At 44.5% G+C, this 24,980-nt stretch overlaps 1 protein-coding gene across 7 annotated transcripts in view; it reads right to left on the bottom strand.

The window, feature by feature from the left end:
* Positions 1–21,837, bottom strand: part of UBE2F (ubiquitin conjugating enzyme E2 F (putative)) — a 39,885-nt gene extending 18,048 nt beyond the window's left edge. For 3 of the 7 annotated variants that reach the window (XR_014778789.1, XM_084779509.1, XM_084779514.1), the window contains exons 1-4: positions 17,481–17,583; positions 17,095–17,228; positions 8,344–8,373; positions 2,869–2,934 (exon numbers count right to left, since the gene is read on the bottom strand). Coding sequence is in view for 6 of the 7 variants with exons in the window: in XM_084779509.1 (XP_084635635.1) it covers positions 2,869–2,934; positions 8,344–8,373; positions 17,095–17,228; positions 17,481–17,506 (256 nt within the window). In the remaining variant the exon portion in view is untranslated. Of the gene's footprint in view, positions 1–2,868; positions 2,935–8,343; positions 8,374–17,094; positions 17,229–17,480; positions 17,584–20,042; positions 20,149–21,267; positions 21,607–21,677 lie in introns of those variants that run through there. The other 4 variants (XM_084779511.1, XM_084779512.1, XM_084779510.1 and 1 more) reach the window with 4 other exon arrangements.
* Positions 21,838–24,980: the final 3,143 nt, after the last annotated feature.

Raw genomic sequence — 24,980 nt, 5'->3', positions numbered from 1 at the left:
GGGCTTAAAGGCGTGCGCTACCATACTTGGCAATCAAAAAAATGTAAAAGCTACTAGAATAAACAAGTAAACTTAGGCAGACCATAAGGCATATAAACAACTTATTTTAAAGTCTGCTTTTTGTTTGTTTGTTTTTCGAGACACAGTTTCTCTGTGTAGCCTTGGCTGTCCTGCACTAGCTTTGTAGACCCGGCTGGCCTCGAACTCAGTGATCTGCCTGCCTCTGCCTCCCGAGTGCTGGGATGAAAGGCTTGTGCCACCATGTCTGGCTAAAATCTGCAGCTTTTGTATGGTATTAATAACTAAAAGTCTTAAAAAACACTTTACTGTGATGTGGTGGCTCACACCTGTGATCTTAGCATTTAAGAGGCTGAAGCTAGAGAATGGGAAGTTCAAGGTCAGTCTGGGATGCACAGTAAGATCTCAGAATCCAACCAACCAGCCATTACTGTTGAACTTAGCACAGAGTTTAACCCAGTTCTGGTAAGACCTCTACATTGTCAACTGAACACTGGCCCAGAGATATTTGTTCTTCTTGAGACCATTATTTGAATTTGTATTCTCAGGTTCTAAAATTAAAAAAAAAATTTTTTTTTTAATCAGCTGGAGAGATGGCTCAGCACTGACTGCTCTTCCAGAGGTCCTGAGTTCAATTCCCAGCAACCACATGGTGGCTCACAACCATCTATAATGTGATCTAATGCCCTTTCCTGGCATGTAGGTGTACATGCTGGCAGAGCACTGTATACATAATAAGTAATTTTTAAAAAGTCTTTTTATCACCTATAGAATAGTAAATACTGATCCTGTAACAGTTGTTTACGCATCAGAGACAATCAGAATGAAGATGTGGTCCTATGTTATCTCAGTATCCACATTCATAGGCTTTAGTAAAAACAAACAAACAGGTAAAACAAGGAAGGGAGGGGAGAAACACTCAGAGGAAACCACAGAAACACAATTATAACGCTGACCAGTTCAGAGGTGGGGGTGGGGACAAGAGTCTGTAAGCCAACAAGGACTGCAGAGGTATGCTCAGGAGCCACTGGACTGACAGAGCCTAAGTCACTACAATACAGGAGCCTGAAGTACTTACTAAACAATGTTCTTCACAGTGATTCTGGGATGAGAGAAGGCACCTGAGAACTCAGTGCCCCTCATCAACAACAAAGAGAATACAAGATGTTTCAGAATGGGCAGGGTCTTCACCATTTCACCCAATAAAAGATAGCACGCCTGTAAAGCAGCCCATGTCTAAGAATGGGGTCCTGCTACTAACCATATCCTAGTATCTCTAAGCAACTGGTATCAGACCAAAGTTACAAGTACATCCCAGAGGACTTTGTAAAACCTTCACATAGGTTTAAGGCAGGTTTTTACTTGGTAGTTCAAGCTAGCCTTGAACTTGTGAACTTCCTGCCCCAGTCTCTTGAATGCATACACCAATGCAGCTAGATGTAAACAGGATTATCAACTATCAAGAACATTTTGAGGGGCTGGAGAGATGGCTCAGAGGTTAAGAGCACTGGCTGCTCTTCCAGAGGTCCTGAGTTCAATTCCCAGCAACCACATGGTGGCTCACAACCATCTGTTATAGGATCTGATGCCCTCTTCTGGCCTGCAGGTGTACACGTATACATAATAAATAAATACATCTTAAAAAAAATAAAAGAACATTTTGAAACAGGATACTTATTATTATAAAACATTTCCACAAGAAATAAGCCATTCTCCTTGCAGAGAGACAAGGCCACGGTTATTCGTGGGCTCATTATCACATACCAAAATTCTGTTATCTCTCACTTTTTAATTAGTCCATGACTCATTATTCTCAGTTCCTCACTCTTCCCTCCCTCCCAAATAAGACAACATTCTCTATTTCTATAATGAAACTCTGTCCTATTTGTTTTCTTCTTTTTCTATGTACCTCAGCTCATGAAACAATATGAATTTTACAGCTGCCAAATGATGCCAGAAACATCTGTGGCCTAACTGCCCCAGAACAGCTCTGGACACCTACTCATAAGCCCGAAAGAGCAGACCACTCCAGCCTTAACAAGTGTCACATTCTCTTGTCATCATGACCTGAAGACAAACCATTCCTCTCCCTTTTCTCTGTACCATAATCCTCCAAATCATTTTCACATCTCTGAAGTGCTGATAACATCATCGTTTACATACTGTCCTCCTCTGGATGCTTTAACACTTCCACTTCGGACAGAAAGCGTAGAAGGGGAACAACTGATGAGGTACCTCTTTACAAACATCTGTGGGGTGGTTTTCTTGGAAAACCCCTGAGAATTGATTCCCTTACTCTTCCTACCCCACCTACCCTGAAGTAGCATGAATTGGCTGACAATGGTTGGGAAATGGAGGCCAACATGGGCTGGCAATCAGTACCTCCTGTAACTGCCTCACTAGAAAAGTCTGACCAAGGAGATACACTGCTGCCCCTGGAGACTAGGCACGTAATCAGTTCTAAGGAGGACTTTGCCCTGAGACAGGACTCATTTGACCTCCCTGCTCCTCTGCAGATGAGCCTGCAGCTAAGCAATCACTAAGCTAAGTGGATCTAGGCCAGGCTCCACTGTGGTACTAGCAGAGTGCACTTACTACTTCAAAGCCCACATTCAACAGTAGGCTGCAGGCAGTTTTCCTTGGTGTTAGCTGCCTGGCTTTCAAGAGTCACCAGAACACTGAGTGCCTCATACTTGCTATGCTTTGTCTGGCTGCAAGACACAGACCTCATCATCATAGGGAATAAGAGAGTACCAACATATTATCGGACAAATCCAGAAAAAGAGATTTGAGCAGACCTTTACGCTTGCTATTACATGGAACAGTGAAGTATGCAGGAATATTTATTACCTGGGCTTACAGTCAGCTGAAAGCAATGAAGCTTGTTTGGATCAGGAAAATGTACTTTACATGTACCTGCAAAAGAAATAGCCATTAGGAAGGTCTGGAGTGAGCAGTGGTTCACATACTGAGCTATTCTCTGAACACACAGAAGCCATTGGTACTGACTCCCAAGGCAAGCAGTGGGTCCCTGCACTCAGCAGGAACCATGTAGTATACCCAATGGCAAACTAGGGCTCTGTTGTTTCTGCCATTCACTACCTTAGTCTTACTAGCTAATTGCAAATCAAGGCATTTACTTCAACTTTTAAATGGTCACTAAAGAGTTCTTTTCATTAGAGAATTGTGGTATTTTCTTTGAAAGAAACTATCCCTCAAAGACATTAGTGTATGTGGGTAAAGGCTAACTAATCTTGGAACACCCAGGTCAAACTGTTTAAAGCAGTCGGCCCCACAGAGATTCACACAGATGTGCATGCCCATCAGAAGTGAAGTTAGAAAGACAGGAGATACCTAAGAGCAGCTGCCACCCAGCGTTTACTGTTAACATTGGAGGAAAAAAAGACTCAGAGATCCACCTGCCTCTGGCTCCTTGAGCGCAGGGTGCTCATCTCTAATCCCAGCACCTGGGAGGCAAAGGCAGGCAGACTTCTGAGTTCAAGCCCAACTTAGCCTAGATAGGGAAACACGGTCTCAGGAAAGCAAAAACCAAAGGCTTCACAGCCTAACTGGTAACCAAGCAGTGTTCTGGGCCTACTGCTCAGCAAGCAAGAAGGGGCCTGAGTCCAGCAGAGAGCCACCACACAGGCAAGGGAGATTGTCTATTGCCCTTCACAAAGGCTGCAGAAAGACAGCTATCACTTATGTAAATACCCAGGAAAGTTTCCTATGTTCATGTAACTCAGAAGATACACATAAATTCTTTAGTATGTCTACTAATGTTACTGCTTACAAGTCTCATTGTTCAGTTCTACACTGATAACATTCTCAACAAATATTGGATTCAAAAATAGTGAAAAATATCCTTAAAAACCATCTAGTCCAATGTTATTGATTGGGACAAATGACAATAAGGTTCAGGCTACTCATGAAAGCAAGGTTAGTGCTAAAGTTTTAACAAATTCACAATATTTTACTATTGGTTGTTTTACTTTGGTATTTAATGAGCATGTCAGACAAAATACATTGAGACAAAATGCACAGAACAATTTAAGACTGGCGGGCTTTCTTTTTTACAGCAGTGGGGGAAACCTCAGCCTACAGAGGTCAGAAGCAGTTTCTGAAATACACTATCACATTCTTTATTCTAGAAAGAGATTCAAAGCAAGAGGTGAAGACTTTCTGCAAAAATCACATTTAGAACTATGAATACTGAAAACTGGCTTCATTCCCCTCTTTTCAAATTATTTTTTAGGTTAGCTACACGTACTGGGTTTCATCACGGCATCTTCAGGCATCTGCGTCCATTGTCACAACTATTCCTCTCCCAACTAGCCGTCCTCTCACAGCTGTCAGGCTGGTTTTCCTTTCTTTATCCAGTTACTTCCAGCCTCCTTTTCCTTTCCATCTGCCTTAGTTTCTTCCTATTTATGATCCTAGTTTTGTGAGCACACTCCCACATAAACAGATACACAGATGTACAACTTTGTTGTTGTTTTGTTTTTTGTTTTGTTTTTAGAGACAGGGTTTTTCTATGTAACCTTGGCTGTTCTGAACTCGCTTTGTAGTCAAGGCTGGCCTCAAACTCAGAGATCCACCTGCCTCTGCCTCCCTGAGTGCTGGGATTAAAGGAATGCGCACGTGCCTGGCTCACCAATGTGTACTTTTAAATTTAGTTTTTGTATATGAGAAAAAAACACGGAGCTCACCGCTATTTCTCTTACCGCAGAGATCTTTAGCGCATCCATTTTCCTGCAACTGCCATGACTTCATTTTCCTTTACAGTTGCATAAAATTCTATTGTGTGGAAGTTCTATTACCCGACTATCGTGACTAATGTAGCTCTAAACGCATCTGTACAAGTAACTTTGTGGTGTGCTGACTTAGGATTCTTTGGGTATACACGCAAGAGCAGTATAGTTGGGTTATATCAAAGTTCTTTCTTTCATTTTTCTTCCTCTTTCTTTCTTTTTTTTCCCTTTCTTTCTTTCTTTTTCTTTTTTAAAGAACTTCCATATTGATTTCTACAGTGGCCACAAAAAGTTATTCCCATCAAGAGTGAGTAGGGTCATCTTTCTCCACATCCTCTGTTTGTAGCACGTCTTGTCATTTGTTTTCTTAGTAACAGCCATTACAACTGGGTTGAGACTGTATCCCAAAACTATTTTCTCTCATAGAGAACTATGCATTTCTCTCATAGCCAAGCATGTCAAATAACTTTTCAAGAATTTACTGGCCATTTGTATTTCTATAAAGTTCACTAGCCCATTTATCAACTGATCTGGGTTTTTTAGCTTTTCTTTTATGTTTTTTGAGACAGGCTTCTCTGTGTAATAGCCCTAGCTGTCATGCAACTCTCTTGTACACAAGGCTGGCCTGGAAATCACAGAGATCCACCTGCCTCTGCCTCTGCCTCCAGAGTGTTGGGATTAAAGGAGTGCACCACCACACCTGACTTGCTTAGTTTTTCAGTTTTATATATCCTGGACACTTACGTCCTATCTGATGCACAGTTGGCAAATATTGTTAAATGATTTTAAATTACTTGTGCGTGTGTGTCATGATGCACATGCATGGCACAAGTGCGTGGGTCAGGAGACAACTTATCTCATGGAGTTGGTTCTCTCCACCCACCTTTACAGGAGCCTAACTCAAGTCTCCAGGCTTGCATGGCAAGTTCCTTTACCTTCTGAGCCATCTCATGGACCCATGGCAAAAGGTTTTCCCTCTATTCTGTAGGCTGTATCTTCTTGCTGGTAATTGTTTCCTTTGCTGTGGAGAACTTTCTAATTCTACATAATCCCATTAGTTAACTATTAGGATTGTTTCCTATGTTACTAGACAACTTTTCAGAGAATTCTGTCTATGATATCTTAAAATGTTTTACCATGACCTTATTTTGAAAATAGCATCACTATCCTTTGTGAGATGCAAGTAAGAAAAAAGATGAAGGCTTAGAATATACTTCAATCATTATTTGAGGTTAGCATTGTCCATTTTTAATACCTAGACTCTCTCTCTCTCTCTCTTTTTTTTTTTTTTTTTGAGACAGGGTTTCTTTGTGCAATCCCTGCTGTCCTGGAACTCATTCTGTAGACCAGGCTGGCATCATCAAACTCACAGAGATCCACCTGCCTCTACCTCCCTAAGTGCTAGGATTAAAAGGTATGTGCCACCACGGCCAGCTATATGTAAATGTTTTCAACTTATCCTCACAACTTACATATAATGTTTTTCAATGTATCCTTATATATAAAACACACATATATATATGTGTGTACATATGTGTATATGTGTGTGTGTGTGTATGTATGTATATATATATATATATATATATATAAATGTGAAGCTTAAAACTCTAAAATTAGTTTTCCTTATATACAATAGTATCTATCTAAGGTGATGCATGCTTTCAGAGCAACTTCTATGCACTTGTACACACAGAGCTCGGAGATCATTCTGTACTCCCAAACACACTGCCACACAGAAAGCTATCCTTATGGGACTACAAATAGTTTGGAAAGGTTTTAACCCAGACAGCAAAGAATTCGCCTGTGTGGTTTGTTTTTTCTTTAGCATGATTTGTAGAAAACATGAGGGAAAAGAAGAAAGAAAGAAAGAAAGAAAGAAAGAAAGAAAGAAAGAAAGCCTGTCAAATGTGTGCTATCTGATATCTTAGCCATAGGATGGGAAAACAGGCTCAGGTCTTTTCCAAATCCTTTAAGACTCACATCAAATACATAAGCAAGTTCTAAAGGAAAACTTTCTGTGGTCTCTAATGAAAATACACATTAAACATCCATGTGAGTCAGGGACAGTAGAGAGCTGTGGGTCACAGACAGTGAAAAGACTGACTGGACTGGAATACAGAAAATCACTGTATGATGCTTTTCTTTTCTTATAGGAAAGTGTCCTAACACAGACAAAGAGCCTGGCAAACAGGCTTGTCACGGGGCTTCAAGCCTTGGTGTCCTGCTTATCTTCCACAACCATGCACATTTACTTTCCTAAGCATTTTAAAGCACACCCTTTTACTTTTCAGTTATTAGATAGAAATTTACCCCACCTCCTTTTTCACTACTTGGTGCCTGGGATTGAAGCCAGGGTATATAATACACACTAGGAAGGCACTCTACTACTGAGCTATCCCCGCCCCCCTCCACCCAGTAAAATTCCCAGACAATACCTTCAGTTCTGAATGGAAGCAATATTGAGGTCAATCCACAGGACTAAGATGTTTTGGCTGAGACACAAAGAAATCTATTTTCTATCATAACCCCCCCCACACACTAATGTCAGACATCAAAAGTGATTGTTCAGTTTGGTCAGGAGGTGCATGCCTTTGATCCCAGCACTCCTAAGGCAGAGGCAAGCAGAGCTATATGAGACCAACCTGGTCTACATAGTAAGCTCCAAGCTAGCCAAGGCTGCATAGTGAACAATTTGTCTGAGCTCTTACAAGCTAACTTTGCAACCACCCTTAGACTCAGAACTACTTTAAAATCAAACACTACAATAAAAATCTTAACAACAACAACAGGCCAGGTGTGGTGGTGCACGCCTTTAATCCCAGCAGAGGCAGGTGGATCGATGTGAGTTCAAGGTCAGCTTGGTCTACAAAGTGAGTCCAGAACCACCAAGGCTACACAGAGGAAAGCCTGTCTCGAAAAACCAAAACCAAAAGCAAAACCACCCCCTCCCTAAAAAAACCCAAAAGTAAAATGGTCAAAGCTTTCATAGAACTTATGAAATGTAAAAGCTTTGTAGGAAGATTAATGATAGAAAAATAGAAATCTGATATCTATCATCCAAGTGCACAGCCAAGCCCATATGTGAGCAGGAGAGGCTGAGCAAGGGAGCACATCTGTGAGAAGAACCACACAATTGCTTTGCCTTTTGCCAAACACAAAACAAACCAGCACTAAACACCTTCTGAACCAAACAGCAGCACACTCATTAACAAACAGGGCTGTGTGCCCTATCATGGTTCCACTACACCAAGACAGACAACATTCTACATGTGCAATTCAGAAGTACTAAAACCCTCTTTTTGTTGCTTTTTGAGGCAGAGTCCCCTCTATGTAACCCTAGCTGTCCTGGAACTCATCTCTGCCTCCTAAGTGCCGTGGTTAAGGCATGTGCCACCATATCCAGCAAGAACTTCATTTTATTAGATCTCACAGAAAACTCTTCTTGTCCAGAATTAAAATTCATCCCTAACATATACAAGAAAATAGCTTTTTGCTATGCAAAGTCATTAAAACAAAACAAGTTTTCTTCATGTCATCACTCTATAGTACTAAGTGACCGGTGTGCTATACTTACAAGGTAAATTAGCTTCAAGTTCTGCAACCTCTGTAGAAATAAAGAGACTGTGGTTAATAATAATCTTCATAATATCACCACTTTTAAATCAGCAATTCCCTCTAGATTACAGAAGAAAAAAAGTAAGCTAGATGAATTGAAATCTGGCCTAGAATTTATATTTTAAGCCTAATTTGTGTTTATGCCTTTTCCCAAAGGTGCCTTTAAGTCGGCTACCTCTGTAACTTAAACTTCTCAGCCCTAGTCCTCTCCCATAAGGCCTCAGACCATGCCGTTCACGTTCTCTGTTAACTCGCTGGGTGTTTAAGCCCAGCAGCCTTCTGCAGGCCAAACTCCTTCCCCGTATCCTGCTCCCTCTCTACTATCAGGTATAAGGCAAGCAGTGTGCCCACTCTCCTCACGCTTCTGTTCCACGGAGCACAGGAAGCAGTTAGTGGAACAGTCAGCTGTTCACAGAAGACATGCTACACCAAGAAGGCCTTAGCAATCCCAACAGAAGGAAACGTGCATTAAAACTAGTAAATCAAAAAACACAAAAACCAATGTTTCATTAATAATGGACTATTAAAAAGAAAGCAATGCCAGGTGTGGTGGTGCACACCTGTAATACCAGTTCTCTGTAAGTTCAAGGCCACCCAGGAGTTCCAGAGCCATACTTTGTCTTTAAAAAATAAAAGTACATAAAAACAGGAGGGAGGAGAGGGAAAGGAGAGAAGAAACACCGAGGGCTAGAATGTTGATACGGGAGGCCCTAGGTTCAGTCTCCAACACTGTACAGAGAGAAAGAAAGAAAGAGAGAAAGCAATCCTATTTACCAAAAATATTATTCAGAACTAAATTTAATTACAGAGATGAAAGATTGTACTCTCAAACTGTAAAATACTGAGTACAGAAACTAAAGACCAAATGGGACCCAAACAGCCAAAGACATTCACACAGAGCAATCCCCAGCACAATTTTGGCGACATTCTTCACAGAACCTCTAGACCCATATGGAGACCCACAGAATCTTGAGAATGAACAAAGTTAACATCATTCTTTCTGACTTCAAATTCTATTACAGAGATATAGTATGGGCATAAAAACAGGTCAACAGAACAAAAGAGGGAGGCTACAGCAAACCTAGTAAGTATGTACAGTCAACTAACACCCAAGAGCACCGAAAAGACAACCTGGGAAATAGAGCCTCTTCTGTGGATGGAGAGGTGTCCTCACCCAAACTATCTAAATGAATAAAAAGCTTAAAACATAAGCTGTTAAATTCACAGGTGTGGTGGTGGGGCAAATTCTCCCAGCTGGCTTTAGCACTGAGTCTTTTAAATTAAATTTTTTTGTTTATTATTTTAATTATGTGTGTTGGGAGGGGTGGTGTGTGCATATGAATGCAAGTGCCTACTAAGGTCTGAGGTGTGAGAGCCTCCTGGAGCTGGGGTTGCAGGCAGTTGTGAGCTGCCTGGTGTGATTGCTGGAAATCAAACTCAGGTCCTCAGGAAGAACAGTATGTGCTCTTAACTACTCAGCCATCTCTCCAGCTCCTGACTTTTTTTTTTTTTTAAAGCAGAAATTCAACAGTGAGACTACTGTAGGCTAAAATGCTACAGCACAAAGTAAGTGTAGTCTATATAGGCTGGGAGAAATGTCTCTAAATCATGTAGCTGCTAAGGGTTTAACATAAAAACTACAGAATACACACAACAGAAAAACAAAACAAACAAAAAACAGGCAGAGGACCTGAATAGATATTTCTCCAAAAAAAAAAGAAAAGAAAAGAAAAGTTCTATGAAAAGATACGCAGCATCACCAAGTATCAAAACAAGACCATGACTGCTATTTCATCTTCCTGTTGGCTACCACTAGAGATAAGAGGCAGCAAGTGTTGGTGAGGACACAGAGGAAAGGGAATCCTCACACAATATGCATGGGAATGTAAATCAATACAGTTATAAAAAAACAGAAGTCCCTCAAAAAGCTAAGAGGGGGAAAACAAAACAACTACCCTATGGCCGAGCAACCTTTCTGAGTATACACTCAAAATACATGAATCAGTACCTTTTAGAGTAGTGGTTCTCAATCTGTGGGTCAGGATGCCATTGGGGGGGGTTGACATATCAGATATTACATTACAACTCATAACAGTATCAAGATAACAGTTATGAAGTAGCAATAAAATAATTTTATGGTTGGGGGCCACCACAACATGAGGAACTGTAAAGGGTCACAGCATTAGGAAGGTTGAGAACCACTGTTTTAGAGGGACAAACACCCCCAAGCTCAGTTATTTTTCATGATAGCCACGGTATGTAATCAGGCCAAGTATACACTGAATAATGAACAAAGAAACTGTGAAATGTGTAAGAAATACTACTCAGCATTAGCAAAGATGATCCTGCCATTTGTGACAATATGGATGGACCAAAGGACATCATGCTAAGTAAAATAAGAAACAATCTGCTGAATACACAGAAACCAAACAGTAGTGACAAGGATGATGGTAATGGCAAAGAGTACAAAGTCAGGGCTAGGTAGGGCAAGTAGTGTGTGCTAATGTCATCACACAGAGAATGTATATGAATTCATTTGATTAGTAATTGTTTTACTATTCACACACCATTTGGGTATGTAAAACCATAATCACAAGGAGTGTGTGTGTGTGTGTGTGTGTGTGTGTGTGTGTGTGTGTGTGTGTGTGTGTAGGGGGTGGACAGGAAGGACATAGGACACGGCACAATAAACAGGCTACCAAGCTGTCTACACCTTGGACAGAAAGTAGTGCTACCTGGCTCCACTCAAAGGCTCTGTTATACGCTGAGCTTCAGCTCCCATTGCCATTCATGCTTTGAGCATGCAGCAAGCCTTCCACAGTCTCTTAAAGATTCCTTTAGTAATTTGAGCTCTGTGTCTTATCCTCACAATCCAGTAGCTACAGGATTCTAAAACCCTGGATGCCCCACTACCATAAAAACTCCTCAGTAGGCCCAGGCGCTTAAGTTAGTGTTATTCTCTAACTCTTGGTCTATGTGGCCTATTAAAACAAAACTACCAGCTGGATGTGGTGGTGCATGCCTTTAATCCCAGCACTTGGAGGCAGAGGCCAACCTGGTCTATGAAGTGAGTACAGGTAAGCCAGGGCTATTCCAGAGAAACCCTGTATCGAAAAACAGAACAAACAAACAAAAAACCTTTGTAAACAGACATTAATTTTTCATAATTTTGAAGGTGCCAAAACCAGTAGATTCTGAATCTGGTAAGAGCTAAGGTACCTTATAAACAGCAAATTCTTGCAGTATGTTCAAATGGCAGGAGAGACAGGAAGCTATCTTGGATCTCTTACTTGGGCACTGGTTCCATTCAAGGGCCCTCCACCCTCATGAATACTTCCCCAAAGTAATAATTACCTAATGACACCCAGGTGTTTAGATTTGAATGTGCAAATCTGGAGGTCAGTCCTTCATACTGTTTTAGACTACTGCCTGTGGAAATATGATCTAATAGCATTATATACATAAACTTAATAAAAAGTTCTAATTTTACATGACAGTCAGTAATTTAAATTTAAGGTTTGCCTGTATTCATAATGTTCAGTGTAACCCATGCAAGGAAGACAAAGGCCAAGGAGAGCCCCAAACACAGATCACAGTAGGAATCCTACCAACGTTCTTGGTTGCAACTGCCAGCGCAGGCAAGGGATAGAATGCTTGGGATAGGGGATTTCAACAGAGATGACTGGCCCTTTGTCTAGCTGAGCGCAAAATACAAAACCCTTAGTCAAATCTGCACAGTGCTCCTCTAGGAGAGTTGTCAAACATGGCAAGTGGTTCTTCAACCCTTCAAATGCTGGCATACTGATGTTAGTTAGCATCAGTAATTACAATCTCAGTGTCAACACAAATGAAACTAAAGCAAAGTAGCCAGTCAGCTGCTTGGCAAGCCTGAGAGCATCAAACAAAGCATCATAACTCACACCTGAAGAACACCATTTCCCCATAAAGTAACGAAAGCTGAAAAGTACTTTTAAACTGCTAAAGGCTTGCTTTCACAAGATAACAATGCCTCTTTTGCTAGGTGGCCTGGCTTTTCTGGGAGGCACCTGGCACCCTGCGTAAGTCAGCGGCTACATAACTTTCTTCTGAGAATTTAAATTATTTTCCTTTCTAAGTAAGGATCAAACCACAGAGTCCACTGGAAACTTGACCACAACCAGATTACAAAATCTACCAGTTACCTCACGAACTCAACCTCCTTCTGCTTTGGGCAGCTCACAACACTGGGCTCGGGTTGTGTGCTCATCTCCTCACTGCATCTGCACAGCTGCACAGGTCTCAGCCCCTCTAGAAAGCGAACTTTCTAGATACTGCTAACTGGCCCAAAGGTGTTCTAGTACCACTCTATAATGCAAACCAACACCCCGCCCCCAAAAGCAGTTTCCTCTATCACTAGGACCACTGAGAACATAGCACAGGGCTTCATGCCATCGACTTTTGACATGAACACAGAAAATACCAAGATGAGCATCTATCTATGGCTTCCCCAGGCCCTCCTGCCCCATTAGGCTGTTTGGTGCACTTATGGTGACTGTCCAAATTCCCTGAACAGCTTCACTGGTGTTTAACCTTCAACAGAACACATAAGGCTGTGTTTAGTCAGATGCCTGATCTCCTGACTGTTAGCAGGACTTGTTAGGCTACCCCCTCAGATTCATATGCTGTCAAATGCTGTGACAGCCTTAGAAAGCTGGCCTGTGGCCCACCAGAGATTAGTGTGGGAGATTAGCACAGAGAACAGACTTGGTGATCTCTCCCCTTCAGGAGCCACATTAGCACTGGGGCATGTGGCAGCCCTGGTAGACAGTGAGGGCCCAACCACACATGAACACACAATCCCTCATACTGTAATATGCCTAGCCTGGGTGCAAGGAGGACAGGAGTGGGCACCCAGCCTTTCTGTCCTGCCTCCCTCTACTAAAATCACTTCACCAGTAAGTGACAGGGCTCACTGAACCCCTCCCCCATCAATAAAAGCACATGGTTTTGGCTGGTTAGTGTCTACAATCTTTCCCTTAGCTCTCTGGGATGCTAGTGCAGATGAGTCTTCTATGATGCACTGCCAAGATGCCCTCACTGGGACTGTTGTCGGGTTTTATGGCTGTACAGACTGCAGCCACAGTCCCTACACCTTCAACACAGCCTCGCCTGAGTGAAGCAGAGCAGGGAGGCCTGAGCCTTGTGACAGCCTGTGACAGCTCTTAAGAACTGAGCAAAGTGTGATCATGCCTGAGCCTCCTGCTTCCTTCATCTCCCTCCACTGTATTGTCTCAAGATTATTTTTAATTGTCCTGCATGACAAACTCCTTGCCACCCCCTTTAGGAATGTGGCTTACAGTATTAAGTCCTAGAGAGAAGCAGACAATTTCCTATGATCTGTCCATACTCATGGAAGAAATCTTCACAGGAGCCCCAGGACAATAATACCAATTATAGCAATCTTGCTAAACTCACAGACTCTTTCGAAGTCCTTAATGGGATTTTTGTCTGGAAAAGTTTTTCACCATGACTGGCCTAGCTAGAGCTTTCTGAAAGCTCCCAAGTGAGTCCCTGGATGGGTGTGAGTCGCACAGGATGGGTGGATATTGTCTGTCAAAAAAAATTTTTTTTTTGGTTTTTCGAGACAGGGTTTCTCAGTGTAGCCTTGGCTGTTCTGGACTCACTCTGTAGATCAGGCTGGCCTCAAACTCACAGAGATCCGCCTGCCTCTGCTTCCCAAGTGCTGGGATTACAGGTGTGTGCCACTGTGCCTGGCCTGTCAAAACTCTTTTCTGTTAACTTGCATTTCTGCCCTTCAAATCTGTTCTGAGAGCCTGCTTTACTCTTAAGATGTGGATCGGGTCATCCTGCTCCAATGATTGCAGGCTTCTTAGTCCAAGTCTCAGCTACGCAGGTGGAAAATGAGGCGCCCACCTGGCAAGACTTTAAAAGTAAACCAAGAATTATCACTAAAGTGCCTGCTGCAGTTTGACACTCAATATCTGCTATGGTCTGAATGTGCCCAAAATTCACATGAAAACCTAATCCTCAGTGTGTTAGTATTAGGAAGCAGAGCTCTGCAGTGATTAAGTCAGAAGGCTCTGTCCACATTAAACTCTTGTTCTTCCTTCTCAAAGAACCAGCATCCCTTCCCTCCTAGGATACAGCAACCAAGGTCTCATCTTAGAAACAGAGTACAGTTGTCTCCAGAGAGCAATATATGTCTTCTGTGATGGTGGGGATGGAGCCCAAGGGCCTAGTAAACGTGGGGCAAGTGGCTTGACCCTGAGCCCAATCCATCCATCTTTTTCTTTCTTTCTTTCTGTCTTTCTTTCTTTCTTTCTGTCTGTCTTTCTTTCTTCCTTTCTTATTTCCTAGACAGAGTTTCTCTGGGTAGCCCTGGCTGTCCTAGAACTAGCTCTGTAGTCCAGGCTGGCCTTGAACTAAGAAATCTGGCTGCCTCCCAAGTGCCCAGGAATCCTGCCTTTTCTTTTTTTAAAGATTTGTTTGTTTTATGTTTGTTGGTGTTTTGCCTGTATGCATGTCTCTGTGAGGGTGGCAGATCCCCTGGAGCTGGAGTTATAGACAGTTGTGAGCTGACATATAGGTGCTAGGAACTGAACCCAGATCCTCTGGAAGAGCAGCCAGTGCTTTTAACAACTGAGCCATCTCTCCAGCCACAGAAGTCAGTATTCTTTTCTTTCTTTCTTTCTTTTTTTTTTTTTTTAAGGTGTGTGCCACCACGGCCAGCTAGAATTCAGTATTCTTAACCTTAGCTCCCCCAGACTCCAGATCATGAGAAAGACATTTCTATTGTTTACAAGGAGTATAAAGTTTTGTCATAGCAGAAGATGCCTAACTTGGGGCCTGGCCCCAGGTGCTTGTTACCAAAGCTACTATTAATCATGTGAAGAAGGAATAATTTATTCTTGGCTGATGCCCCAAGACTTCTTTGCTGCAATAAAACACTCTGCTCTAAGCACTGAAACTGCACCCCGAAACTTGTAAGCCTGGCCCTCCTGACTCTGGGCTACCTCTACAGATAGAACCTCAAGGATTCCGAAAATTAAAATGCCATTAGGTTCACCCACACGCGGTGCTTTGGGCCAGCCATATCCTACCCTCTGAGACTTACAAGCTAGGTTGTTCTGGACTTATAGTCAAGAACAAAATGTAAACAATATTTTTATTTTCAACCAGTCATCCATAAGCTTGTCAAGACTTAAGCTAATTCAAGATTTAAGTATAGGAAGTACATAAGAGATGCTATTAAATCCGTACAAACCCACTGCCTTCAACCTCTGCACTTCCACATGTATATGCTTCCACATGCGTACATCTGTGCATCCTTGGCCCCCACCCATGCACACAAGAACATGCACATGCATTTAACCCCCCCCCCCCGACTCCCCCCCACACACAAGGGGAAACTATCAAACAGAGCTGTCCTTTACAAACATGGACAGTGACTATGACCTTAGGACAATTTTAATTTTTTTTTTTTTTTTTTAGATTTATTTATTATGTGTGTATACAGACTTCTGCCTGTGTGCATGTCTATAGGCCAGAGGAGGGCACCAGATCTCAGTACAGTTGGTTGTGAGCCACCATGTGGTTGCTGGGGATTAAACTCAGGACCTTTGGAAGTGCAGCCAGTGCTCTTAAATGCAGAGCTATCTCTCCATCTCAATTCTGTGACAAAAGTACAATATGCTTTCTTGGTTTGTTTGTTTTGTTTTTTGGGGTTTTGTTGTTGTTGTTGTTGTTGTTGTTGTTGTTGTTTTGAGACAGGGTTTCTCTGTGTATCCTTGAGTGTCCTGGACTCACTCTGTAGACCAGGCTGGCCTCGAACTCACAGCTATCTGCCTGCCTCTGCCTCCCAAGTGCTGAGATTAAAGGCGTGCGCCACCACCGCCCAGCACAACAGGCTTTCTAATAACAAAAGTACAATATGCTTTAACAGTTCATATAGGTGTGTGTGTGTGTGTGTGTGTGTGTGTGTGTGTGTGTGTGTGTGCATGCGTGCACTTGTGTACTATATGATATGATTCTGACAAGACGCTAGATACGCACAGGACTCCTTAGGTTGTGTCCTACATGAAACAAAAATGGATCCAAAGAGTACCTGTTCTAGGCTGGAAACCATTGCTATGCATCCCACAGGAAAAGGGACAGCAGAGGAAAATAACAGCAGCACCCAAATGCCTCAGGCCTGCCAACTCCTGTCTTATTTTCCACAGCACAACATAACAGAGCCAACAAAGAATATTCCTGGTGTGTCAGACACCACAGTTCTAACACCATCTCCTTGCTATTACAATCCCATCCTTTCCCTGGTATAAATCCTTCCACTGTAAGTGTCTCTCTCCATCCATCCATCCATTTGTTAAGACAGGATATCTCCAAGTAACTCCATCCATCCATCATCTATTTATCCATCATCCATCCATCCATCCATCCGCTGAGACAGGATCTCTCCGTGTAACTCTGGCTGTCCTGGAACTCATTGTGTAGACCAGGCTGGCCTTGAACTCACAGAGATCGGCCTCCCTCTCCCCCAGACTGCTGGGTTTAAAGCTATATACCATGATGCCTAGCTGATAATCCTACTTTAAAGTCATTTCAAAGTATTTTCAGTCCACAGACTACTTTACATCCATCCCCAAAGAGCCTCCAGGCAAGCTTCATTTTGTTACAGGGTGTAAGAGCAGCTCCCATGGTTGATGATTACCTTTAACAAGCAACTTGTCTCTCACAGAAACCCTCCGGGTAGAGTCAGACGTGGAGGCTGATGTCCGGGATCCTTTGAGACCGTCATCCCGCTTCAACTTGCTTGCCAGCGTTAGCATTACTGCCACCTTTCTTCTGGAAGACAGGCAAGAGTAACATTAAGGGCCATGTCTCCAGACAATAGACAGAAGAAGTATACCGGTGTTTTAACTTTAGATTCTCTAAAATTTGTTTAAAAAAATATCCACACATATTAACAAAACTGGATTCCTTCAGAAGGAATCTGAATAAGCTATGTGATTCTTTTTAAGTTTGTGGGGGGCACAACTTTCATGCCCACTAGGTACAGACTGGGTGCTAGTTCAATCACAATCTATCCTTACTCACCCCCAAGCTTGCCAACTAGCACTCATTCACTACCCGCACTGGTTTCAAATGAAGTAATGTTCTGCAGCAATAGGATCCAGGTGTGGCCTGGGAGCAGAAGTCTCTAGGGCAGAAGAGACATTTGATGCTGTGCTTTCCTTCTCCCTTAGAGGAAAGTACATAGAGCCTTCAAAGGGCTGTTGCATTTACTGATTTGCAATGTCAATGTCAAAAGCAAATTATAATACCCCAAACTGGACTCATCACTGGCTGCTTCCAGGATGTGAGTTTTGGGCTTTCTGGGGCAAACTCCCTGGGAAAGACAGCAAAATCCAAAGGCAGGTGAGGCAATGCCCCTGATACCTGCATAAAGGACTGCTGCTCGCCCTTTTTTGTTTTATTTTGTTTGTTTGTTTTTGGAGACAGGGTCTCTCTATGTAGCCTTCGCTATCCTGGACTAGCTTTGTAGACCAGGCTGGTCTTGAACGCACAGTGATCGCCTGCCTCTACCTCCTGAGTGCTGGGATTAAAAGGTGTGCGCCACCATGCCTGGCTCCACTCACCCCTTAAGCCTTCAATTATTTTTGTTTTGTTTTTTTCTGAGATAGGGTCTCTCTGTGTAGCTGGCTACACTCACTCCTTAAGCCTTCTATTATTTTTGTTTTGTTTTTTTCCTAGATAGGGTCTCTCTGTGTAGCCTTGGCCGGCCTGGAGCCTGGACTTGCTTTGTAGACCCGCCTGACTCTGCTCAGTTGTTTATTCTGAATACAGCATTAGAGCAACAGAATTGTTGGGCAGAAGGTACAGTAACTTCCCGTCTACATTCTCACTATTGGTATTCCCTACAAGGCTTTATTTGTTCTAACTGATGGACCTGAGTGAAGGCAGTATCACCCAGAGTACAATTTACATTAGGATCTTAGGGGTCCTAGCTCCAGAATCTGCTTCATTTTTTATTGCACACTTCCATCAACCAGACCTCATACTGACACCCTCAGAGGAGTCCCGAAAGAGTAAATGGTTCAATATTTGCGTAATTTCCTTTTTTGGTTTAAAAGTACTTCCTTCCAATACCAGCTTGCTAATTTTTCAGTCAAGCAGGATATAAAATCTACAAATGAGAAGTTTGAAAGGTCAAATTTGAGGCTAAGACCCTGAAAGCAAGAATATTCCTCTCTTTACTGGTATCAAAAAAAAAAAAAAAAAAAAAAAAACACCAAAAACCAAAAACCCTCAAATGCAGGTCTTTTGCCTAGTTTCGCATACTACTGTGTATCCCTAGTCAGATTTCATTTTGTACAACATATCACAAAAAGAGGACAGTGGATATGATCTTCCAAACTATTCATAAGCCTGCCATAATAAGGACTAGTTGCCCTGGGCACAGTGGCACATACCTATAACATCAGTATTTGGGAGGATGAGGCAGGAAATTTGTCAGTTAAAAGCTATCCTAGACTACAAGGGGAGATCATGTACCGGAAATGCAAAATAAATATACCAAAAAAAACCAAAAACCAAACAAACAAACAAAAAAACCAAACCAGCAGCATGTGTCTAAATGCACCGAGCAGTTCTTGTATTGCATGCTAGCATAGCATTGAAATCTGGGGAAGATTTCTAACACACATACACCCTGGAACAACAGGCATGGAGCTGACTGTCCAAGACCAAAAGCACTCACCACAAAAAACTAGTTTTCCTTTAGAAGATACATTGTGCCAGACAGTGGTGGCACTCGCCTTTTAATACCAGCACTTGGGAGGCAGAGGCAGGCAGATCTCTTGTGAGTTTGAGGCCGGCTTTATCTACAAAGAGAGTCCAGGACAGTCATTGCTACACAGAGAAACCCTGTCTCAAAAGAACAAAGAGGAAGAAGCAGCAGAAGACGGGGGAGGAGAGGAGGAGGAGGGACAACTGTGGTCATGGATTTACACAAACCCTGATCAGTCAGTCACACCTCAAGAAAGCTGGCAACCATTCAAAAGCACACCAGCTCCTGCTCTTGAGGCCCACTCTGCACTGCCTCCTCCTCAGGTGCAATCTATGTGAAGAGATGAGCCTAATAAGAACACATACATCTTCAAGGCTTCATCTACTGCTGTCACCCCCACCCCACCCCACCCCAAGGGGGCTTATGCCCGCAAGCTACCAAAACAACAGAACATAGAACAATGCTTTCCTGCCTTGGCCCTCACCTGGGTTGATCTTGTCAGGAATTCCTCAAGGGAGATCATGAGGTAGTGCCTGCAACCCTGGCCAAGTCTAAGTCCATCACCACATGGCCAGACCTTGGGGCATCAGGGGTGTCTGACAGTGGGCCAATATAACAACAAGCATATCTATCTCTGGAGGGTCCACATGAGCAGCATCAGGTTTTCACCTTTGGTGTTGGTAAAGCAAATGGTGAAAAGTGAAAAATAAAGCACTGATTAAGAGTTTAGCGGGCAGTCCCCTACTGGTCACAGCAGAGCTTTACTGAAAAGGAAGCTAGGGCACAGGCTGCTCCACACCCCTGGAGAGGCAGGGCCTTCCCCGCCACTGCTGGCCAAGGGCTGTGCTGAATGTTTTCACACCCCTCACCTGCACTGAGGCTTTATCTGAGGCAGAGGCTGGCTGGTGTGCTCATCCTGATGGAGACTCTAGCTTGTAATCGTCAGTAAGTTGTAAACGTTTTCAACAAAGCAATCTGTGTAGAGAACAAAACTGGTCTTGTTGGGACAGAAGACACACCTGCACTTTCTAGGGCATCTAAGATCCCGGGGGTGATCTAAGACTGGAGCAGCCACCTGTTTTTCTACCATCTGTTTCGCTTTCCCATGACATGGGAAAATGTTCCCACAGTCAGAAACTTCAATCTACACACGACGGGATCAAACAAAAACACTTACTCAAACTATCAAGAAAGGGTAGAAGACTACCTACTCTCACCTCAGAATTCTCTTTCCCTCCTCAACACGGTCCCACCTCTGGAAAACCCAGCTTGGACCAAAACTTCCCGTTTCTTGAAAATTGCACTGTGACTAAGGGCAGGGTTTCGGGTACAGATCAGCTATTCTGAACAGCATACTCAGTTTCTAAATGCCACAAGTTGTAATTGGCCCAGTCAGTTCCTCCTCTGGGTGGGACCTGCTCTTAGGCCATCCAAAGAGGATCCCCGCTTGTTATTTACCGAGCCTCATCAAGTCATGCTTACTCAACATTCCTATGCAGCTGTGGTGAAATCTGGCTGTGCCACCTGTGCAGGGCCAGGCGGCTCAAGGTGAGGCTAACTCCTTCCTCACTGAGAGTTCCCATCCAAATCCCAGTCCTAGCCATTTAAGAGAGAACTACAGGCCTCTAGGGACACTTAACGTCCCAAACCTAAGGAAACAGATCCGAACATAAAAATGCCCACACCCCAGTACCGTCCGTACGGCACGAATGCCCAGGAGTCTGATTGACTGACCACCTCTGGCGCCTATCTTTGATTTCGGGTACCAAATGCCAGGTAGCTCCGTCCAGGTGGGATACCTGAAGCTCCCCCATCTCTGTGCCTTTTCATTTCCACCTATGACTCTGTCTCCCACCGCCGACCTCCCTACCTTCGACCCCCACCAGCTAGGAAGCCTCAGCCCCAAGCCCACCGGCTCACTGTTCTTCAATACCACCCTGCTCATTTCTGGAAGCTTCTGTTCAATCTGATAACCAGGCCTTGGGATGTCCTCTTTCCCTTCACCAGCCAGCCCTACCAGGTTCTTAAGGAGAGCAGTTTTTTTTTTCCCAACCTACAGGCCAAGCGAAACCTTCTCCAGCCACTACAACCCACCGGCAACGCCAAGGGGCAGGTCCAATGCCCACCGGAGACGGAGAAAACTGAGCCCCCCGAGGAGAAGGCCACACCCCAGATGACACGCCGCGGAACCGGGTCAGAGACCGAACCGGGCCAGGCGGGACGGCCGCCCCTCCTCCCCGCCGCCGCCGTGGCTGGCAGCGTCCACCCCCAGCTTCCCTCTGGCGGCAGCGGCCTCTCCGCCTGGGCCTCGGCCTCCCGGCCGACCGAAGCTCCGCACCGTGACCTTGCGGGCGGCCGAACGGGGTCCGCCTCGGCCCGGCCCTCAGAGCCGTGGGGGCTCGCTGCCCGCCCAGCGCTTCCCGTCAGCCGCCGACCTCGCGGTCCCGCCTGGCACCGGGCGAAAGGAGCCGCGGCCACAGCCCGGCCCCGCGCGATCGGCTCACCTGAGCACCGCGAGTCCGAAGAGGCGGGCCGGCACCCAAGACCATGCCCGGCCAGCGGCCGCAGCGAGACGCGCTGGCCTTTACAGCCGCACCGGCTCCCGGCGGCGGGACCGGAAGTGGAGAGGCGGGGACTGTGCCATGACCGCTGTGGGCGCTTTAAAGAAAAAAAAAATTCAAATCTGTAAAGAACTTTATTGGTAGCTCCACGCGAGGGCAGCCGTGTACGCAGGCCGTCTAGACGGCTGTCGTTCATTGGTGAAGGACACGAGGGAGACCTTCGCCGATTGGTCACAGAGGCGCCTGCGTCTTGTAGCCCAGCGCGCGGCTTTCCGGTTTGTTCCCATTCATTTGGCTGTTTTGATGGCTTCAGAGTGTAGAGCCTGCGGGTGGAGCTATGCCCCTGTTCCCGGAACTGTGCCTAATACAGATGACCTGTCTGCGGCTGCCTTAGGCCAACCGGGTTATCAGAGGTGCAGATTATCCGACGTGGCTCCTGGGCGTGGAGGCACTCTTCCTGCTCCTCCCCCCTTCCTCGTATTCCTATTTGTAAATTATCCACCGCACCCGGCTCCTATTTGTAATGTAAAGATCTGTTTCAGATGGGGAGTTGAGACCCACACCTTCAGTCCCAGCTCTCGAGTGGCAGAGGAAGGGCTGTTCTCTATAGTGAGTTCCAGGACAGCCTCAGCTACATACCCTATACCTCAAAACAAAAATCTGCACCCCTGCATGGAGAGCAATGGTAGGGAAATTGCTTAGCACATGTGAGGTCCTGGGCTTCCATGTGCAGGATCTACCTGCAGCTCGTGGGATTAGACTTCTCTGTCCCTGTGGGACTGGAGATAGGCGACGTTGGGAGAGAGAGGCTGTTTGGTTCGGGGTGAAAGCCGAGAAAGCTTTTACTTTCTGCAGGCACAGGGAGGCAGCCAGTTGTGGGATCAGAACCGTGTCCCTGAAAGTAGATTGTACAACATTTTAAAAGGATGAGAACACAAAGTGAGGGTTAGCGGGAGTGGGCTGTTGCACCAATCAAAATTTGACACAAGGAGTTAAGCCAGGAAGTTAACCTTGGTGACTGGCTTCAGGATCACCTGGTTTTAGAGTCCTTGATTCAGCTTTTGCAATCAGGTCCCCTGCTGGACTCTGACCTGGAATTTAGAATGATAAACATCTAAGAAGCGAAATAGGAGTTGGGGTCCAGGGCCTGGGAACTGAGTTTTGACCCTGCCAGCAAGATGGAACTTGTTCCTGAGATGGAAACTGTCAGGAAACTGTCTCTTAGCAAGGCACAACTCCTAGAGAGGTAGGGACTTTGCTGTGGAAAGGCCAAGGAGCCTCAAGGTTTCTTTATTTTCTTTGCGGTTCTGCGGAATGGATCCCAGGAAATCTCACATGCAAACAACAACAGCAACAAACAAACAAACAACCACTACCTCTGAGCTACATCCCTTCAGACCTTAAATGAGGCCCCTGGGCCCAGTGAATGAATCATCTGTCGTCTCTTGTGGGGCGAGGTGAGGCTTTGGCAGAGGAATCCTCAGGAAAATAGGACCAGCTGCCCTAGGTTGCAGAGAGAAAAGCTCCTGTGCTGAGCTGGGTGGCAGACAGAAGTGTAAGGCCAGCCTACACTAGAGTTCCAAAACCAGCCAAGGCTACTCTGTCTCAATAAACACAAAGTAAAAATCGGGAAGTTATTCTTAGACCACCCCATGTGCATGGTGGCACATGGCTACACACACACACACACACACTTACATGTGCATCTCTCATATGCTCACACACAGATAGAAAGAATAAAAGCAAGCAGGCATGGTGGTTGTGTAGGGCTTTTATCCCAGATCTCGCAGAGGCAAAGGCAGGCCTGCCAGCCCTATCTACATAGTGAATTCCAGGGCAACCAGAGCTACATAGTGAGACCCTGTCTGAAAACAAAACAAAACAAAAATAAAAAGGCTTTTGATCTAAGGGAGGTTGTAAACAGAGATGGTAGTCAAGTGAACTCTTTATGACAAGCCTGAATGGCTTCTCCAGTGGCAGAATAAATTGAATCGAGCTGAATTTATAGTAAAAAGGCAGGTTTATTGGGGGGGGCTTATCTCCTGCCGGTTCACTGATCTTACAGGAGACCAGTGGAGTCACAAGGCTGAGGTGAGGTAGGAGTTTCTTAAAGGGGAGTGAGGGGAGGAGTTGTGATGTGACGGTGGGGTCCTGGGTTACAACCTTATTTGATAAGTTCAGGGCCCTGTAGGTGGGTCCCAGGTCCAGTGGTCACTTTGGAATCCAGACCTAGGAGCTGGCTTTGTCCAGTGTTTTGCCCGGGCTTTTAATTTATTTTTTATTTTTTATTTTTTGGTTTTTTGAGACAGGGTTTCTCTGTGTAACCTCTTTGGCTGTCCTGGAACTCGCTTTGTAGTCCAGGCTGTTGCCTGGGCTTTTTAAAGGAAGGGCTCCTGGTCAGAAGAGAAGAGCAGGGACCTCTTAGTCCAGGCCATCTTGCCTTTGTCCCTAAACCTCCGACCTAACAAAGCCACCTTCTCCTCTCAAGAAAACATCTGTTCATTGTCCAGCTCGCTGCTATTTTGTTTTGTTTTCCTAAGCGTAACCAGCACTTTCTCAGAGCTCTTCCCCTCCCCGCCCCTTCCATCTAATGATCTTCTCTGGGCCCTTGCCAGGTGTTCTTGTGCAGGGTCCTGCTGAGAGAAGATCAGGCCTTGAAGCCAGACGGCAGAGGCAGACACAACTGGCTTGCACCAGTGCCCCAATATGCCTAAATCTCAACATTGCAAAAAAAGCGAGTCACTTCTAGGTCCATTTGAAGTAGCCTTGTGTGCTCACCAGAGACTTACTAAGAGCCTACTGTGATGTTAGCTTATATACAGCAACCCTAGTAAATAGTTAGTTGTTGTTGTTTTGTTTTTCTTTGGGGGTTTGGTTTTTGTTTGTTTTTTTTGTTTGTTTTGTTTTTTTGACTTTTTGAAACAAGGTTTCTCTTTGTAGCCTTGGCTGTCCTGAACTCGCTTTGTATACCAGGCTGGCCTCAAAACTCAAAACAGCCTGCCTCTGCCTCCCTGAGTGCCCAGCTGTGAAGAGTTTTCTTTTAGCTCCAGTTTATAGGTAAGAGACTTGGCTCCTGAGTTGGCTTCCTTTGTCTTGTTTTTTTTTTTTTTTCAAGTGGGTTTAGCATAACGGGGGTCCTTATGGGAATGAGGCGGACAGTCTCAGTCAGGACTTCAGGGAAAGATGTGAAGACATAAACAGGCTTGGGCAAGTTAAGGGTGTGAGTTCAGTAGCTTCTAGAAGCTA

Source organism: Acomys minous (assembly GCF_964271855.1).
Source record: "Acomys minous genome assembly, chromosome: 4".
Taxonomy (NCBI): domain Eukaryota; kingdom Metazoa; phylum Chordata; class Mammalia; order Rodentia; family Muridae; genus Acomys; species Acomys minous.
The sequence above is the reverse complement of the archived record's forward strand: the minus strand, read 5'-3'. Positions and strand labels throughout refer to the sequence as shown.